This window comes from Notothenia coriiceps, unplaced genomic scaffold (assembly GCF_000735185.1).
Source record: "Notothenia coriiceps isolate Sejong01 unplaced genomic scaffold, NC01 NC01_scaffold00032680, whole genome shotgun sequence".
Taxonomy (NCBI): Eukaryota; Metazoa; Chordata; class Actinopteri; order Perciformes; family Nototheniidae; genus Notothenia; species Notothenia coriiceps.
Window position 1 is genome coordinate 226,240 of NW_011365381.1, and position 20,656 is coordinate 246,895.

Consider the following 20,656-nt stretch of genomic DNA (forward strand, 5'->3'; position numbering starts at 1 on the left):
GTTAGTAATTCTATCGCTCAAAGTGGAGTCGAAAGAGATGAGTTTTCAGTCTGCGCCGGAAGATGTGTAAGCTTTCTGCTGTCCTGATTTCAATGGGGAGCTCATTCCACCATTTTGGAGCAAGGATATCAAACCCACGTGTTTTTGCTGATGGGAACTTGGGTCCCCCTCGCAGTGCCGGTGCAGCGAGCTGTTTGGCTGATGCAGAGCGGAGTGCACGTGCTGGGGTGTACGGTTTAACCATGTCCTGGATGTAGGAAGGGCCAGATCCATTCGCAGCATGGTACGCAAGTACCATTGTCTTGAAGTGGATTCTAGCATTTACTGGAAGCCAGTGAAGGGAGCGGAGGAGCAGCGTGGTGTGGGAGAATTTAGGAAGGTTGAAGACCAGACGAGCCGCTGCATTCTGGATGAGCTGCAGAGGTCGGATGGCACATGCAGGTAGACCAGCCAGGAGGGAGTTGCAGTAGTCTAGGCGTGAGATGACGAAAGCCTGGACCAGAACCTGCGTCGCTTTCTGGGTCAGCTGGGGACGTATCCTCCTGATGTTGTAAAGCGTGTATCTGCAGCAGCGGGTTGTAGCAGCTATATTTGCAGTGAAGGACAGTTTGTTAAGTAGGGTCACACCCAGATTCCTTGCAGTCTGAGTCGGGGAAACAATCGAGGTGCCGATGTTGATTGTTAGGTCAAGAGTGGGACAATCTTTTCCCGGAAGGAAAAGCAGTTCAGTCTTGTCAAGGTTGAGCTTGAGGTGGTGAGCAGACATCCACTGAGAGATGTCAGCTAGACAAGCAGAGATGCGTGCGACGACCTGGGTCTCTGAGCGGGGAAAGGACAGAATTAGTTGGGTGTCGTCAGCGTAGCAGTGGTATGAAAAACCATGCGGGCTAATGACAGACCCGAGCGAGTTTGGGTACAGGGAGAAGAGGAGGGGACCAAGGACAGAGCCCTGAGGGACCCCTGTAGTTAATTGACAAGGGTCGGACTCGGACCCTCTCCAAGTTACCCTGTAGGTGCCGGTCTTTGAGGTATGAGGTGAGGAGGGAAAGTGCAGAGCCTGAAACTCCAAGTTCTTGGAGAGTGCGAAGGAGGATCTGATGATTCACCGTGTCGAATGCAGCAGACAGGTCCAAAAGGATGATGACAGAGGAGAGGGAGTTTGCTTTAGCCGTGTGCAGTTCCTCAGTGACAGCAAGGAGGGCAGTTTCTGCTGATACATTGTAGAATGTGTTATTGTTATTCGTACACACAGTGTATGAGTAGAGTGTGGTATTGATTTTTCCATTCAACACTTTGCAAGAAATAACAACCAATATGTTAAAGTGTTCCTTAAATATTATAAAATGTCACACTAACATGTGACAGTTTTTTTGTGTCAGACATGCATTATGGAGTTCTTACCCATCATGGCGTCCTTCCGGGATGTGTGCTCGCCCTTGTTGCCATGGTAACTAGCATTGCCAGTCGATTCGTAGTCTGCCTTCCTCTCCTTCAATGCCATCATCTCTCTTGGGGAAGTAGGGGCGCTCGCTACACAAAACACCACACACAAACACACGGGGGATATCTTTAACCTTCAATCCATCATGAACACATTATCTACGCACTTGACGCCAGAGTCCCTTCACAGCAGAAAGGCCAGAGTGATTTGTACTTTACAAAGCATCTCAGGTTCTTGTATTTACCTCCACAAAGGCACAGCACTCTTTGTGTATTATTTCCTGTAAACATCACCCTGATATGAATCATCAACGGGGGCACTGGTTGTGGTTTGTGTTGTTACTCTGTGGTTACCAAAGCACTCTTCACAAGTCTGGCTTCTTGACCGGGGTGGGATTTTATGAGAGGTAAATATTGAGTCATCCCCCTCCTTGAATCTGATTTACTCTTGCTTCTCTTTTTTTGTCTGTGTGGCTGCAGGCCACTCTTTCTCCACCAGTATTTACAACAAGTACATATTACCATCTAAGTATCCCACTGACCCATTCATCTCTGTCTTGGCATGATTTACCTAAAAATCCAGAAGAAAAAAGAGGATAATAAATGTCGGACAGGGGGTGCAGTGTGAAAGATAATGAGTAAGATCTGGTTAGCCATGTTGGAGGAAACCTGGCTATGATTCAGTGCTATATGTATAGTGTTCGCTAATATACTCAAATCATTATCAACAGCCTTTCACAAAGAAGCTGCTGGCTATGGTGCAGCCGGCCGGCCTGTTTTGTGTGGATGCATCAGTGTCTTTGTCTCTTTTCAGTAAAACACATTTACCATTGATCCATATACTCATTAATACTCTGCTAATATCACCAGTCTATTGTAATATCGGCACCTAGATGGCTAATCACCTTTGATGCTGTTGCAGTAAGCAACTGTTGTATGAATGTAATCATTTAAAAAGTGTATTTGTGTATGTTAGTCTAATGTATGCAGGCCGACAGGTGCAAAGGGCCCAAAACAATTTTAGAAACAAGAGAGACAAGAGAAACATTGTCAATTTCTTAATGCTGTGCATGTATCACAAGTTTGTGATAATGGTATAATTCTGAACTAAGAAACAACACATTTTTTTCAATGTAAGCTTCCGAATCTAAGTATTATCCAATTGCCACTAACAGTTGACAGTGTAATTCCAGTTCTGATGATTTTTCAAAGTGTGGTGCATTGAGAAATGGGGTATAATATTTTAATTATATTTCACACATTTTCAATCATGAAAAATGTATTGTTTATTTTGGTTTGCTGGACATTGTTATTGTCCCAAAAGTCGGTTTTAGAAGCTTTAGGACCAAGCATAGAATACATCTCACGGGGTAAACACTGATTACATTGTATGTTGCAATTTTATAAGATTTAGTTAACATTAGAAGATGTTGTCATGAGTCCAAAAATGCAGAAGCCTGGAAAGCTTATATTAGTCAAACCTAAGTCTTGACAACTCAAGGGCAGAAAGTTTCTTTAGGAGACCGTGCAAGGATTTTATTTGACAGCAGAATAATTGGTCAGTGCCTGTTGTAGTGTGAAGGTGAAAGCAGATTTAAGCCAGTTTGAAGCAGTTTATTTGACTTGACTGTTGGAAAGATTGATAGAGGACAAAAGAGAAGACAAGAGAGTGAGGGGTGGGTAGACTCACCTGATCGATTGTTTGGTGAAGTCCGTACAGGAGAGATGGACGGAGTACGAGAGGAAGAATAAGGTCGCTGTCTGTCTCTCTCTATCGTGGAGGAAGAGCCGACAAAATGGTACTGGGCATAGCCATCCTGAAGATGGAAGGAGAGGTTGCAAGAGGAGATGAAATATGAGTCTGTGTAAAAAAATAATGCATCTCCACAATTTAAAATTGTATCATCATAACTCGGCGTAAATAAAGCCAGGGCACACATTTAAACTTTACCTTTTTGTAGAGGCTGCGGAGGTCTCTGTATTGCCACATGCTGTTCAGGACTTGGGAAGCTGCTTTTACCACTTTAGGACTATATTTGGGAATTCAGCAGAGGAAAAAACACATACAGTATAAAGCTTGACTGTCCTTCATTTTGTTTTGTGCAATCAGGAGCTATAAAAACATTAGAATGCAGAATAATAAAAACATAAAGTAAGGACACTAAACAAGTAAAGCTTATCTCACTGCTATAAAAATGAATGGATAAAGGTGCACAATGAAAATGCATTTTTTTATGTCCTCAAATATGGCACTTAAATTGTACTGAGGCCAAATTGCATTGCTTGATTGAATGATTGGCCAATATTTCATTTTGTGTCCTCCAGGGTTTCACTCAGTTGACTAATGGCTGTGGGTTTAATTGGCTCATATGGCCTTATCAGAGCCTAACAAATTGAATGTATTTCTTCCTGTCATTTTGGGAAATGTTATTCTTTTATTTTCAGGTTTGGTTCTTCGAATATTAACATAAATTGGTTTTATCCTATGATTATTCACAGAGCGAGCGCAAACAAATTTGCCGTCTGCTATAGCCTACTGCACAACGGCAACACACGTCATATTTAGCCAAAGTTCGGTCCTCAACCAATTTAAAACATGTACATGTTTTAGTAGATTCGAAATGTTAGTCAATTTCTGTCAGAGCAGATTTTAAAATGTGCAGTAACTACAAAATGCAGCTAACTTGACAGCTAGCAAATAGCAAAGAAGCTATCAAATGAAAGATAGCTGGTGAGAAAGCAACATATAGCTTTAGTTAAAGCTATACCTACATATTTTTTCATAGCTGTTATCTGTAAATGAAAAGTATCACAGTAAATATCCAAAATGAGGCGGTAACTAAATCCTACAATGCCAGAGAAAAGAACCCAGCTAAACTGCTGCTAAAGCTAACTAGCTTACGGTCCACACACAGTCATGAAAAAAATCTTTCAAAGCTTCGCCCATTCACTTGAATGTGGTGACGTAGAAGATTTTGTAATCTTCACCGAACTGCATTGTGGGGAGCGGAGCATGGCTTTGCAAGCATCGTGAGCATCAAAAGTTGAGCAATGTTCAACTTTTGATGCTCCCAATGCTTGCGAAGCTGGCATCAGCCAATCAAATCCCGTTTATGCAAATCCCGCCAGTGCAAGCGCTAGCCAATCAAACCGCGTGTACTGTATGCAGATACTGCTTCGGTCTTTTCCATATTAAAATGGAGGATAAATTAATCATCGCTGTAGGAAATGTCCCGGTCCTTTACGACTGCTCTCTGTTCATCTACCGGGACCTAAACCGGAGGAACCAGGCATGGAGGGAGGTGGCAGAGACAGTTGTTGAAACTGGTAGGTTTTCACCTGTTTGGGGAGTTTATATCCAGTTTACTTCGTTTTATCATTGAATGGACAGGCTTTGCATGCCGGGGGCGGGCGGGAGATTCCTGATTGGTTGTTGGTCGCCTTGGGCGCGTGAAATCGCCAAGCTTCAGACACGCCCAGCATCAAGATTTTTCAAGATTTTTTTCATGCCTGTGTGTGGGCGGGCCGTTAGAAGGCTAGATCTTAGTAGCTGACTTCTTGGTAGTTGACTAGTGGAATGAAGTTACCTTTAAATTAGCCTGTATTTGGGTTGTGTATGGGTATGAAGGTAAACAGACATATACTAGCCATCTTTCTTTTAGACCTTATTTTCTGCGTTTTGCTGACTCATAGCTCTAAAACAAGTACACAGCCTCTCTAACTTTACTGACAACCTCCTCCTACCTCACCTTTCTTTCTTTGCTGCATGATCTCTCTACCACGTTACCTTACAAACCTTTTCTATTCCACTGATTTGCCCAGTGGACTGATTACATTTTCTACGTTCCCCTTCTGCCATACGTATTGTATTTACATACATTTTTGTATTTACATTTATGTATTTTTTGGCTTTTGGTGAGGTAGTTATTCTCATTTGCTAGATTGACAGATGAAAATAATTCCCTTTGTTTTCTTTCTAATATCAGAATAAAACAGATTTTAATGCTGTTGCATCTTCTATCAATCTATAAGAAAACTGCCCCATGATGGTATTTCTTGTTCTTCTTCAGGCTAATCCTTTTCTCTTTCTTTACCCCCTTCCACCTGGCATCATCTTTCCATTCGGCTTACTTGTCTCCTTTGCTCCTGGCGACGCCAATGAGCTTCTCTATGCCGCCGGCGTCCCTCAGGGCCTTGGTGTTCTCCATGTTCTTGGTGATAACCTCGTGCAGTGCGCAGCAGATAGCGGTTATGGTGTCATCGGACATGGTCTTTCCTGCCAGGACACTGCTGTTGCTGCTTCCTCCGCCTCCACTGCCGCTAGTGTTGTTGTTGTTGCTGCCTCCGGGCAAACGGTGCACCAGGTCCCTCATGGCATATTTACCTGTGGGCACGGTGGGTAAGACAGGGTGAGTGGGGTTGAGGTAGAAACATTTAGGTTGAAGGATTTGGAGTTGGAGAGGAGTCGACAGGGTGGAAATGGGGATGAAAATACACTTTTTTGAGCATTTATTATGCTATCTTTGACCAACATTTTAGTGTTTTTGGCAATACATTTTACTACAGAAATTAACAGATAAAAAGAATAGAAAAAGGGAAAGGACATTTCTCTGTCCCCCCTAAAAAAGGTTAGAGACGGCTCTCACTCCCGTCGGCTCTCTGCTTTCATTTTTTACTTAAAGGTCCCATGTCATGGCCATTTCCACTGATCATAATTCCATTGTTGAGGTCTACTAGAATAGATTTATATTGTGCAATTTTCCAAAATCACTTTGGTTTCTCATACAGCATCTCTGTAAACTATGTGTATTCACTGAATTCCACTCTCTGCCTTTAACGGCTCGTTGTAGCTCCAATAGCTCCAGCCCCCACCCTCCCTGTGATCACAGTGTGCTCTGATTGGTCGGGACGTTGTGAATCGCACTGAGCTCCGTGGAGGTATGGTTTCCTTGTTTTGTTTTTGTTCCGGGTCACGTACGTCGAGACGACTAGAGGAGGAGGACCAAACGCCAACATTGTCTGTTGAACGAGAGACGTCTGGGGTAGAGTCGTCTAAATGTGGAAAAAGAATGAGTTATAGTTCGGTGGAATAACAAAATGCAAAGCGACACTGAACACACACGGTCCTACTCAAAACCAACACAAANTTGAGTAAGAAAAAGGTTGATAAATGCTGTGAGAATGGGTCTGCAGAGAGAAGTTGTCTGTTATCAACCTGCAACCAGGGAGGAGAGATCAGCAGAGCTGCATGCACTGAGTGTGTGTGAGGAAGTCCGTGGATTGGTCAATTTGGACCAATCAGCGGGGGCTTAACGTAACGGCTCCGCGGACGTAACATAACGGCTCCACGGATTGGTCCATTTGGTTCCAGGTAACGCATGACATCATGAGTTACCCGGAAGAATCAATGGACAGTGACGTATCTCCAACGAGGCGTTTTGGGGAGGTATTTTCTGTGTTAGAGTTTTACTCGCTACAGGGTGTACTTTGAGGGTTTTGACTCTGCAGACTGTTTACATGCATAAAAACCTTCATAACACACAAGGGGACGGATAATAACCGGAAAAGCATGACATGGGACCTTTAAAGCTATGGTAGCTTATCCAGCTAAGACTAAGAAAATACCGCCTGGCTTTGGGGCTGTCAGACCATTACGACGACTTTACCACGTGATCTAACACCAACTGACTACATTTCCCATGACAGCTTAGTACTGCTGTCAGCCAATCTTGTCCACTCTGACCTTTGCCCCTTACTCTGATTGGGTGATCCCCCTGGGTGGTGGGGGTGGGGGCACCTCATGACCAACTGACAGTTCGCATCCACAGTATATGTATTAAAATCCTGCTGGCGTCAGTCGAATATATACTGCATTATTTTAATGTGTAGGCCTATAAAACACAAACTCACATCAATTATGATCATGTGCAGAATATACATTTGCAACTTATACTACACTTTTTTAGCTGTTGTATACGCACCCTGCTGATGAGAAATATGGTCTTGGTTGCACTCAGTAGAACATTTGTAACACAGGTTGCAAGACAAGAGTATATCGTTTGCAATGCAACAGGGACATTTCTGAACCAAAGACAGGACATGTCTCTGAACACAGTACACCAGTGCATTTTAAAATGTAGTCTGTAGCATTCTGCAAGGGGGTTCATTATTTCAAATTCATGATATAAAATCAGATTATTTTTTACATTTTTTCTAATTTCTCAGATACTATTTCAACTTTTTTTAAGCTTAAATAGAGGCACATTCTAATATTAGACCATGAGTTTGGTTATATTCTGAAATACACTACAAATTAGCACTGGGACTAAAGAATATTAATTAAGAATGCAAGGCAATGTAACATTTTTCCAAGTGACAAACATAAGGTGGTCCCGGTATGTTCTCTATCTTGTTCGGGGTCCTTTGCTGAAAAACAATTAAGAACCTCTGCACTATTCTATGAAGCTAAAACAAGACCATTTGATATAAGCACACCATTTTAGCGATTAAAAAACCCCCAATTCACTTCCAATAATAAGAAATTCATATAAACTGGGTTATGGTGCTATATCTTATTTGTGACATTACAGCAATAAATCCACTGTTGGCTCACAGCGGACGTATTTGTGGTGGCCCTATTGATAAACTACTGAAAGCTCTGAGAATGCAACTACACAATATGTCGCGTTGCTGGGTAATCTCATCATGTCAACACAATGAGTGAGAGCAGGAAAATGTTTCCCATCAAAATATACATTCTTGCGATATAAAATTGCCATTACAACCTTCATACACAGTACACATGAATGGCTGCAGTCACAAACTAGACCACACACACAGACAACCTCAGCTCAGAGCCTCAAGCATCAGACAGAGCAAGAGGAGGGAGGCATGCGGTTGTTGCTATGGGGACCAGCAGGAAGAAAGTGTTCATTACAGATATCACTTGGTTTCAAAAGGAAAATTAAGCTTCAAACAATCAGTCAAAAGAAATTACCACTTGAATAGAGGCAATATGGGGGTACATTTATAGAAATACTATACCATTTGTGACTTCAATTTTAAATATAAGACCATTCCTAACAGCAATAACCCTCTACACAATTGACATTTAACAGCAGCTTAAAATAAAAAAGACACTAAACACATCTACTTACATAAACGATTATCATATGCAATATTTAAGCGAGTGAATAGTTCTGCAAGGGGGTCAAGATAACTGCACTTGTTTTCAGTACCATTATCTTCAATTCACTCAACTCCTGAATAAAGATGGCTTGCTTTGGAAATGTTGCATTCACCCAATAACAGACTATTTTCCATGTCACATTATTCCAGACTCTGTGTTTTCCCTTCACTCTGTCTATGCTGTGAATGGGCCACTCACCGATGAGCTCCTTGTTCCTGACGTCCAGAGCCATGTTTCTCAGCGCGGTGGCCACGGCACACACCACCCGGTCGTTGTCTATCCTCAGTAACTCCACCAGGATAGGGAGGCCCTTCTCCTTACGCACCGCAGCCCGGATATACACCGACCACTGGGTAGGAGAGAGGGAAGAGAGGGTTGGAGGTGGACGAAGAGAGGTTTGATATTTTTTCCTTTTGTCTTCCCTTTTTGCTTATTTCTAGTGTACTTGGATTTGTTCTCTTGAATGAACGGTGTTGATGTTTTTAAATGTTTTTTGTTAGGTACCCTTCCATACCCTACAGTAGATGTGGGTTGGGTATTTCGTCAGTTTGAAGAAATAGACAGTAATCTGGCAATAACCAAAACAAACTAACACATTTGGGCAGCAACTTGTGTTTACCAAAAGGTTAAACTGTCAATGGAGACTGGTTTTAGGAGAGCACAGATAACGGCTTAAGTTACCTGTTGGAAAGTGATGTCTGACAGCAAGGTGCTGTGTTAAAAATAAGCTAAATATACAGACACTTAAACTGATATTGTTTAGGTGGCTAACATATGTGACAGACTGCAATCAACTCCTACGAAATATTAGATCTATCCCTTAAAGGGATAAAACCATATGATTGGCTGACAAATCCTCAACGTAATGTTCACTTACTTGGGACTTTCAGACTGATCGTTGCCTTCTTTAGAAAATGCAGTGCAGTGGTTTTGGAGAGGATTCACTTTTTACTCTGGATCACCCAAGGTGGTACCCTTTATGCAAAACTGGTGGTACTGTATCCACTAGCATTTTCTATTTCACAAGAAAATGCATTCTTCAAGTGCAGGATTACTGTTAGAATCTGCCCAAAGCTTGATGAGCCAAAGGGTTGTATGTTAAGATACTGATTGTGATTTAACAATCAATGAGGTAAGAAAACAACCTTTGAAATCTAGTAGTAATCAAACACTCCCCTGTAATTTATGTCATTATCTGAATATTACTTTTTAAGGTCATAATTGTGTTGATTACAGAGGGTGATGTACCAAATGTTTACTCATAAAGGGCCAGTATATAAGGTGTGCTATCTCAAAGCACAAAATGGCCAGAATATGGGGGCTGTTGAAGAGATTTCAAATTGTTCAGAACACTTTGGCACTCAATGGCATTTCCCTAGACTTCTGCAGATGCCCTTTAGTATCACAGTGGTGTAGGCACAGTCCCTACCTTCCAGCTGCCAGCAGCCAGGTTCTGCAGAGCCCCAGCTGCTCCCTCCAGGGTGTCTGGGTTTGAGCACTCAGACAGCAGCGTGAGGTAGGGCTTCACGATGGTGGGGTGCCATAACATCTGGATGCCTTTCGGGGGCTCCGCCAAGTCTGGAAATGGGCCGACGCCATCCCACTACGGAAGATGAGACAGTATTCAGAATAGAAAATAGAAAAATAATTTTAAATTCTCTGTGAGACGCAGGGTTTGACAATGCCAGCATGGACCCCATGGCAAGAACAGGGGATGAGAACGAGAGAGGGAAGATTTGCTCATTATAAACAATGATATGAATCGCGTAGCTTTCATCTAATGGCATTTAGTTTTTCTGTCTTCTCCCCTATTGAAATCTGAAATGTCCTCTGCTTTTTTTAAATGCATGCACTCAAATGCTGTACATAAAAAAAAAAGCTTTGCCTGATAAGTAATTTGCAGCAAAAACTAAGGTGACACTTTATTTTGAATAGGTATATAATAGTTTACGTGACAATTTATGAACATACCTACCTGTTATACGAATAATTTAGCTGAATTGAATGTGAACTAATAAGATATAAATAAGTGACAAAATGTTGAAAGCGGACCATTCAAATCAATTGTTACCAAAAATAACCATTATTCGCTGCCCCACTTATTTTCTGAAATTAAAAAGGTCAGCACTAGCTATTCTTTCAAAACCTTACTAAAACAGGTAAAAGTGTATGAGCATTATCAGCATAATGCACTTAAAGTCCTCATGGTGCAGATAAATGGTCTGTGTCAGTGTTGTACAAATATATAAGATGTTTTGGAAATTATGTTACTGTTGCTTTTTGGGGTTTTACCTTTCCTGTAGTGTGTAATGCCGGTTTCTATGCATGTAAATGGTCTGCAAAGGCTAAAATCCCAGCCCCCTCCCGCCCAAAATGCCACCATTGGACTCAGGCGACATCACTATGTAACACTTGCGATACTGTTGGCTAGCACTCCAGCACATTGTACGTGATAACGGGCTAAGCAGGGTGTCTAATGGCGCATTTACACTGCAGGCCTCGCTCGGCCTTGCTCGGTTGGTTAGGCCTTATTAGGCCCGGCTCACTTTAATGCTGCGCTCACATTACAGTTTAGGAACTGGGGTAGTTACTATAGTAACGCAGTGTAGGCGGGGCGATCGGCTTTTTGGCGGGCGGAGTGACGCTGCATACAACTGCCGTGACGTCATCTTCAATGCGACACAACTCACAAAACACACAACAACAATGGAGGACGTGGAAGCCGTCGTGTGCTTGCTTCTTGGGATGTGCTTTTTTTCTTCTTAGGTTCACTGTTTTCAAAAATGCTGCAAGCGTCTCTTAATATATGCGACACTAGGGATTAAGTCGCGCGAGAATTGTGACGATTCTCTCTGACCAATCAGCAGTCGTCCCTAGTTTAGCATATTCCGCCCGCTTGTTGCCTCCATAGAACCACCATTTAGTCGGGCCAGAAAAAAGGTGAAAAAGTAGCCCCGGGCCGGAACTAGGCCGAGTGGAAGCGCAACCAAAAACAGGCCCCGCACGGCTCGGAACGCTTAAAGCGAGCTCCGCGCTGCAGTGTGAATGCGCCATTAAAGCTCCGGCTCTCTCGGCTCCCACACGGCTCTTCATGTTTCCACAGTTTACCACGGAGCCTCAGTTTCTCCGCTGCGAGGCTCCGGTGCTCGCAGCTCACGCACTCCGCTAAAACCCCCCCGCTCAGTGCGTCCAAATCGCGCACGTTCCGTGTTGTCCCGTAGCAGGCACCTTCGATGTCGGGGAATGATCCTCAATACTCTGAACAGAATCCCCCCAGACTGCTTTGCCCCTCCAGCAGGGACGGCCTCGTCCTTTTCCTCATTTCAAGAGATAACAACTCTCGATCTTCTCTCAAATTATTAATATCTTTGGACGCCCTCGGCTCGCGTTCAGGGCGCCCCGAGCTGAATAAGACCCCCCCCTGGCGGAAACGCTGCAACAGAGGTTTTTAAAAAACTACAAAACATTAAAAGGAACTACAAACAGAATGTGGTTTGGGTACATCTGTCAGTCCGTAGAAAACAGGAGCTAATCTGAGATAAAGATGAAGAAGAGGAGGATGAAGAAGATGAAGAAGAGGAGGAAGAAGATGATGAAGAAGAGGAGGATGAAGAGGATGCAACAGGCTGCAAAGCTGCTGATGGAGAGGAGGTATTTGTGGACGATGGAGGATGAGGAGAGGGGGAAGGAGGAAGATTAAGAGCTTAACGAGACCTAAGGCTAATTAGGATGCAGAGGAAGAGGAGGAGGAGGAGGAGGAGGAGGAGGAAGAGGAGGAGGAGGAGCATCTTTTCAGGTTTACAAAGAGATCCTAAACTACATCCTGCGTCACCACGTTAGCCACGTCAGCCACGATGTGTTAAAACCCGTTAGCTCGTGATGCTAACAGGCAGTTAGCGGCTCTCTGGCTAATCTGCAGCCTGTTAGCATCACGAGCTAACGACAACAATGCAGGCAGTTAGCGCTGCTAGCTCATTAGCTGCTGGCTTAGCAGGAGCTTTGTGGGTTAAAGTGTGTGTGTGTGTGTGTATGTGTATGTGTATGTGTGTGTGTGTGTGTGTGGGGGGGGTCAGGTTACACTCCTCAAATAGACACCAACACAAACAGTTTAAACCTTTTCATCCTGGTTAGATTTGTGCTAACGAGGATGTCAGTTTTAAATATATGGATATATTTGAACCCTTTTGTTAAAAAATACTCTTGAGTTATAGTTAGATGTAATAAAGGTGGATGCTTTGAAGAAGTTATTGAAAATGTAAAAAACATTTTTTAATAACATTTAAAACCATTTGGAGGAAGAGAGGACTGCTGACAACTGGCTCAGTGTGTGTGTGTGTGTGTGTGTGTGTGTGTGTGTGTGTGTGTGTAGGAATGCTTTTGGTTGACAGGCATGAACAAGTGCAGAGAGCCTGGAGGAGGACCGATTTAAAAGATGACATGTTAAAATAAAGTGGGATTTGTAGTCCTTTACTTTGTTTCAACTACAACTCTTATTCCAGGACATTTTACTCATCACACCTTCAGATCCTTCACACAGGAAGCAGGGCATCACACACACACACACACACACACACACACACACACACACAGGATGAGAGGGGGAGTCAGTAAAAACAGGAAGTGAGAGAAGAAGAAGGAGGAGAATCCAGTCGGACCAGACGAGCAACTTCTTCTTCTTCTTCTCTGCTCCTAATCCTGTAAACTCTGCCCTGATTGGCCGGCTGCCCGACACCCTGCCTGCAAGCTGGCAGCTGATTGGCTGATGAGGCCGCTGCCAAAACACCTCAAGGACACACACAGCTCCCCCTGACTGTGAGCATCCTTATCAACACACACACTTCTCTCTCACACACACTTCCCTCTCTCAGACACACACACACTGTTGTATCTCTCTTTCTTTCTCTCTCTCTCACACACACACACACTGAGTCAGTGATTGGTCAACAGGTCTGGTCTTGTGCAGAAACAGGTTTACCTGCAGCAGAGTTTCCTATTGAGAGAGGTTCTTATGAATGACCACACACACACACACACACACACACACACACACACACACACACACACACACACACACACACACACACACACACACACACACACACACACACACACACACACAGTCGTGATGACTCAGCAGTTTGACTTCCTCTAATATTATCATGAGAAACATCAAAAAAACTGAGAACGCTGCAAAATGAGAGTCAGCTGACAGAGTGTGTGTGTGTGTGTGTGTGTGTGTGTGTGTGTGTGTGTGTGTGTGTGTGTGTGTGTGTGTGTGTGTGTGTGTGTGTGTNAAATACTGCACTAGGCAGAGTTCCCGTTAGAATATTTTTTCCCCGGTCAACATGTCCGTTAGAGTTTAAATCTTCTGGACTAAATGAGAAAAGTGCCGTTCAAAAGTCTTCTTTGTTATTTATTGTGCTTTAAAACAAATTGATATGATTCGATATTAAACAAACTCATTATAGTAGATTAACTACATTATTCAAAAGTGTACAGTAATTTCCAATAACACGGGAATAATGGAGCGCTCTCTCCCTTTCCTGACAGCCCGTCAGTATCATGCAGCTCGCGGATCAGTAATGAGTGACCCGACAGTAAAACTAAACATATCTATAACTAGTTTAGGTAGTTTGAGAGGTAATTAAAATAGCTACGTGTGATATTCTAACCTGAAGTGTGTGTTTTGTCCGCAAACCGCTGCATGTGATTATGCAGAGCTGCGTGTGGACTCGTCAGCAGCAGCTGATCTCTCTCTCCCGTCAGATTAGACTTTACTCGCGTTTATGTCCATATCGGTCAGAAACCAGAGGAGACTGTGAAGTCCACCGCAGACGGACCACTTTTGGACAAAATGTCCTGTCCATTAAAGGCAGCTCATTGTGGAATAGCCTCCCAACTGAGATACGGGATTGTCCCACTCTCAATAGCTTCAAAGGTCAACTCAAAGAATGGATGAGAAACAAAGAGACGTGCAATCACCGCTAAATGCACTTTAAGACACTTCTCCTCTTGCACTTTATGTAGCTCTTGTATCTTCTCTTGCACTTTATATGTAGTAGCTGCTATATTGTATTACCATGTCATAAATACTTGTGTATGCTGCTCTTGCTATTTTGCACTTTTTGCATAACATGTATTTTGTTTTTACTATGTTTGTAAAATGTAAATGTCTTAAATGTTTTTATGTGAGGGACTGCAGATGGAAATTAGCTCAATTGCTAAATCTGGCACTGTTACGCTTGACACATTTAATTTTTTTTAGTGTTCATTACTGTGTATTGTCCCTGCCAAATAAACGATTAAATAAAAAAATAATAGCTTCCAAGCTTCGATTTTAATTGTGTGAAGTGAACTTTAAGCTAGCTCTTGTCAAGTTTGAACTTTGACAATAGATAATTTACATTACATATGGTCAACTATTTGTATTAAAGTAGAAGGTAGCTATTACTGATTAGGGGTATTACATGTACGGGTACACACATACATACAGTACATACCACTAATCTACCGAGTAACCCCTAACAATATCCCTGTAGATGACTTAGGCTAATAATTCTAGGATGTCAACTTGGTAAAATGGAATGCCTAACAGTCACCTAACAGTCACCTAACAGTCACCTAACAGTCACCTAACAGTCGCCTAACAGTCACCTAACAGTCACCTAACAGTCGCCTAACAGTCGCCTAACAGTCACCTAACAGTCGCCCCTTTTGCTGTTTTTTTGTTGTGATTAATGTGATGTTCAAGAAGCACCATCAGAACTATTCAGAAGATATGTTGCTTTGTTATTTGGTTGAACCTACCATTTCAATTTAAAGTTTCAAGACAAAAATGAATTCATCCTCTTGCCATTCAACATCAATGAATGCATCATATGTTCGTGTAAATGATTCTGTTATTCTATAATTATATTGTGATGGTCACAATAAATGTGTGTATAAATTGAAAACAATGTATATATAAATGGTTTATTCTTGATTAAGAACCACATGGCAGCTACCTGGGAAGAAAATGAAGAATTTCATCCCGCAAAATCTAAATAAATCAAGTGAATATAAATCATTTGGGCAAAGTGTTGCAGCACAGTATGTGAAATGCCATTGTTATGAGACTCTTGTCTCTATATTATCTATATCCTGTGAATATGCATGCTAACGGAACTCTTTCCAAATCAGCACAATCTGATTAAATAAATGCCATGAAAACATGAATGGCTTTTGCAGTCAAATAATCAAATAATCCTTTTGTATCGTGTGAGGTGTTAAGTGGCATCTAAAAAACACATTTTGTTGTTGTTTTTCTGTGGTACTCCCCAGAGTGAACTTGCTCTAAGGAATTTAAAATATGTATGTAATTAACAAGCATAATTCTTATAATAAAAATAACAAATCCCCCATTGAGGAGGATGTGGATTTTGTGAGACAGATGCATTCATTGTATGATTAAAAGCACAGCGAGTTGTGAATACAAACAAAATGTGTGGAGGGAAGACCCAGAAACAGAAGAGCGATCAATTTACACTTGAAAAAAAGATTGTTACATTTAACTATAACACATCTACCTCAAGTTAAACTCAATCAATAGGATAGGGTTAGGGTTAGCAATATCCAAAGATCCTGCACTCAAGTGCAGGGTAAACTATTTCAGAGTGTGTGGCAGGTTAAAAGAGCTAAAGAAAGGGAAATGCTAATGAGTGTATACAAAAAGGAAAACAAGATATGTTTTAAAATGATCTCAGGATCATATTAAAGGGTCATATTGTATGTATAAAAATATAATACATCACATGCTGAAGAGGAGTCATTTACTCCCTGTTGGGATAAACAAGTCTTATCTGAGCTAGATGTTGTAAATTATGAAATCTTTAAATCTAACCATGCTTTTAGGATTTATATATGCACAAAGTATGGATCAATATACATCTGAGAGGTTGTTTCTTGTGATTTGTGTTTCTTTCTTTTCCAGTTGTTGCTTTTTTTGTAATAGTAATTAGCATAGAAGCCAATAGAGGGCACATTGTAATTTATAACATGATGCTGATAAATGAAACAAATGCAATGATGTCATGCTGCAGCTGCAAAAAAAAGGACGTCTTTTTTTAATCATCGTGAGCAAAGTCAGCTGTTTGCCACAGTCACTTCCTGCTGTGCAGATAATGACATCATCTCCCTGAGGTGACAGGCAGCAGGATTTATCTTTTTATCTTTGATCGGAAACACACAAACTGTCTCTCACACACACAAACCCCACCAAATGTACCCTACTGCTAATACACATGAATATGCAGGCACATACACACAAAGCCATGAGTGTGTGACAGATGAAGGAGGTTAATTGCCTCAGCATTACATCATGAGTGGCAGCAGGAGGTTATGAATGCACCGTTATGGAGGGAGAGGAAATGAATGTGTTGGCTATCTCTCTTTGTCTCTGAAGAAATTTCCCATCTCTCATTTGCACCCTATCACTGTGTCGTATTTCTCTTTCCTGCAATATCGCAACACATCTCTTCTTCACCTCCTGATATACAGTATATGTTTCCCAATTCTCCTGATGTATTCTTGCATATATTTTGTGGATTGAGTCTTGTGCTTGTGTATTTTAGACCAATATAGAGAGGATATTTCCACAGCTTGAGTGTTTTTTTACTAATTCGCCCATTCAAACATGTGAGATTTGGGTGTGGTTGGGGGTGAATGATCAATGGGGTCATCAGAGGGTATTTGAAAACTACAGTATGACTTATGTTAGAAAGGATGTAAAAATCAGTTATTCGTTAATACATCTCTGCTGGTGTAAACACAAACACACCAATGTGACCATTTTAATCTTTACATGTATAAAAGAAGGCTGTTGCTGCTCCAAATTAAGAGATTGAAACACTTTGAATTTGCGTCTCTTTTGTAGACTATTGAGTAGAAATGTTTGACCTTGAAGACATCAGGGTGCTTTAGTCATAAGAGAGAGAAAGGCAGCTAGTACAAAGCCTGACACTTGAATGTGTCTGTACAGTAGAAGGCTGCGATTCATTTTAAAAACTCAAAGAATGAGTCAGACTTCACCTTTTTTATAAGCTGTCATCTTTATTCTCTCCGCTCTGATACGTTATGGATGTAGCGTTCAAAATCAGATTCAAAAGGCAAAGCATCCTACACGTTTTATAACATTTGTTCTGGATTAGTATCTGTAAATAACGTTCAATAATTCAGTATTAAATGCCTGTGTATAAGTATATTATTTCTTTCTTCCGGGGCTTTCCAGTGGCTTTAATGTATTTTTTATGTATTAACATATTAATCATGCCCATATATCAGTATAATGTAGTCTAGCACTTTGGATATGTTTGCAGTCTTCCAGAGAGGAAAAGCCTTATTTAGCAACTATCCATTTTTGCACAAATCTATTGTACTCAAACAAGAAGCCTGGCCTCTTTGTTTCCATAATGAGGTGACCATCGATCACTGTTAATCATTTTGCCCACACAGGCCTACAGCTTTGTGTTAATGAGCCTCGGCTGTGGACTGGAATCATGTTTGCTCAGTTTGGGTTCTTTAATGACATTGTCATTACAAACAGGAAACAGTGTAGCTAAGCAGTATACTGTAGATCACATCAAAGTCAACCAGGGTTGGTAAGGAAAGGAAAACAAAGCTCTGTGCCTCTGCTAAATTCGGATTTTGGTCATTTATTTGACAGAAGCTGAATGGGAATGAGGGCTATGCGACAAGCGCTGTAACCATTTAGCTTTGAAGCCCGCTACTAATGTGTTAAGTGGTCATTTACTCACCACTCGTATCTTATTTTCTTCAGACAGAAAATAAAGGTAATATCACATTCTTCAATGAGTTTCAGTCTGATTTAATGGATACAAATATGATTTAGCTATAATATGAAACAAGTTGAACCATTAATCCTTTGTTTTACTGAGCAACTTCATTAAAAAAGTACTGTAGTGTGTTATATAGGTTTTGTGCATGTAAATGGTCTGCAGAGGCTAAAATCCCAAATGTCCCTCCAGAGGGAGCTTCTCTCCCTCACACTCCCCCCCTGCCTGAAACACTTCAATACTTCTGTTTACCCAACATAGTGACATCACTACGTAACACTTTATATCTTGGTCCTAAACTTTTTTGAATTTTGTGAATAATCCACAATTTCTATTGCAGTTTCCTCTTTAACTCTGCGTTTCCCTTATTCACCAGAGATGTCGTTCTCCGTGTCTTTGCCTAGCCTAAACTGGATAAGCATTGTGACTGGATTGCCTTCAGACTGCACAGAGTTCCAATCACAGCGTGAGCCTGACAACTTCAATATCTGCTTTAAAGTGCTGACAGCAACGTGAGCAATCCAAACCTGTCATTGAAGATGATGTGAGTGGATGAAAATAGTTGCATTGTAATGACATGCTGAGCTGCGGCTTCTGATGACATGCAGATTTTAGAGAGGGAATAAATAAGTTTAAGAAGACGCAGCGCTTTGAGTCAGAGAGGGAGTTGAGTTTTCTCTGTAGTTTGCTTCAGGATAAACTCATTTATCAACAGTTAAAATATCAGTTCAAGCCAGGCTGTTTATGTAGGTTAAAGCTCAGACAAACAAAAGCAGGTCTGCTGTGTGTAAACGCCATGCCTGCTGACACAAATGATTACTCTTTAACTAATTGTTTTTTCATGTTTAAAGGTCCCATGTCATGACATTTCTACTGATCATAATTCCATTGTTGAGGAATAGAATAGATTTACATTGTTCAATTTTCCAAAATCACATTGGTTTCTCATACAGCATCTCTGTATGGTATGTGTATTCACTCTCTGTCCTAAACGCCTTGTTGGAGCTCCTGCCCCCCCCCCCCTTCCTATGAGCCCACTCTGATTCGTCCACCACCGTTACAGCGGAACATCAGGGATTATGTGTTACCATGGCGTTAGCAACCAGAAAGTTACACCAGTAAGGACAAACAGATGAGAATGCTGCGTGGGGTCTGGGTGCCGTGTTGGCAGGACGTTGCGGGGCTCGCTGCTATTTTCTGTGTTAGAGTTTTACTCGCTACAGGGTGTACTTTGAGGGTTTGTGACTTTGCAGACCGTTTACATGCAGAAAAACCTTCATAACACACAAGGGGAAGGATAATAATCAGAAAAGCATGACATGGGACCTTTAATAAAGCAATAGTGATCCAGCCTATATTCAAGTCCTGAAAGCTTTTAAATGTGTTTTCTTTTAAAGCATGAACAAAAACACATTTAAGAGATATGGTTTTAAGTTGTTTGGGTTTCTTTTCATAAATAAATGTCACACTGCTGCTTGCTCAGCCGCTGTGGCATTTTTGGCCTTTAATTACAGTACCGGTACTTGTTTTTGGTGCAGAAGTTTAACTGGGAGCAGACGGGTCTGAACCGTGGTATCAAAAGCCTTCAAAGACTGTGCAAGAGCATAAAGGTTGGTGACATTGATTTAATTAAATTGCGTACAGGAGATTTTGGATTTCCATCACCATCATCAAACACTATTTCTCTGAGCAATGTTTTTCAGATGGGACAACACCTGCTCTATCAATCAGGCTTGACAGGACTACTCAAAAAGTACATGCTCACAAATTCACATTAAGCTGTTCTCATTCACTGGTAGTACATTCACCTACAATGAAATGCATGGAAATATGTAAATAACCCAGGTTTTAAATATGTTTGTAACCCAATCCTTGCAGGTGGGATTCACCAAAGGACCTACAATGCGAAATGATCGCAATACTTAAATCACAATGCAATATTATTATATTATAAGTAGGGCCGGGACTCGATTAAAAAAATTAATCTAATTAATTAGAGGTTTTGTAATTAATTAATTGAAATTAATGGCATTTTTAATCACATATAAATATTTGACCTGAGAACAGTGAGAAGATGTCAATAAAGTGTGCCGTCACACAGAGGTAATTTGAATTGCTTACCGAGGTCCAATGATCCCCAGTCAGGGCAACACATTCGGCTTTCTCCAATCAATTCTCTTTATCTTCCTTTTCATTG

The 20,656-nt window shown here is 41.4% G+C and overlaps 1 protein-coding gene across 2 annotated transcripts in view; it reads right to left on the bottom strand.

Annotated features, from left to right (window-relative positions):
- LOC104961051 (catenin delta-2-like) overlaps positions 1–20,656 on the bottom strand; it is a 30,611-nt gene that overhangs the window by 4,348 nt on the left and 5,607 nt on the right. Inside the window, exons 3-8 of one of the 2 annotated variants that reach the window (XM_010789256.1) lie at positions 10,059–10,232; positions 8,828–8,978; positions 5,572–5,824; positions 3,392–3,470; positions 3,131–3,257; positions 1,402–1,530 (exon numbers count right to left, since the gene is read on the bottom strand). In XM_010789256.1, coding sequence (XP_010787558.1) covers positions 1,402–1,530; positions 3,131–3,257; positions 3,392–3,470; positions 5,572–5,824; positions 8,828–8,978; positions 10,059–10,232 — 913 coding nt within the window. Of the gene's footprint in view, positions 1–1,401; positions 1,531–3,130; positions 3,258–3,391; positions 3,486–5,571; positions 5,825–8,827; positions 8,979–10,058; positions 10,233–20,656 lie in introns of both variants that reach the window. The other variant, XM_010789255.1, reaches the window with a different exon arrangement.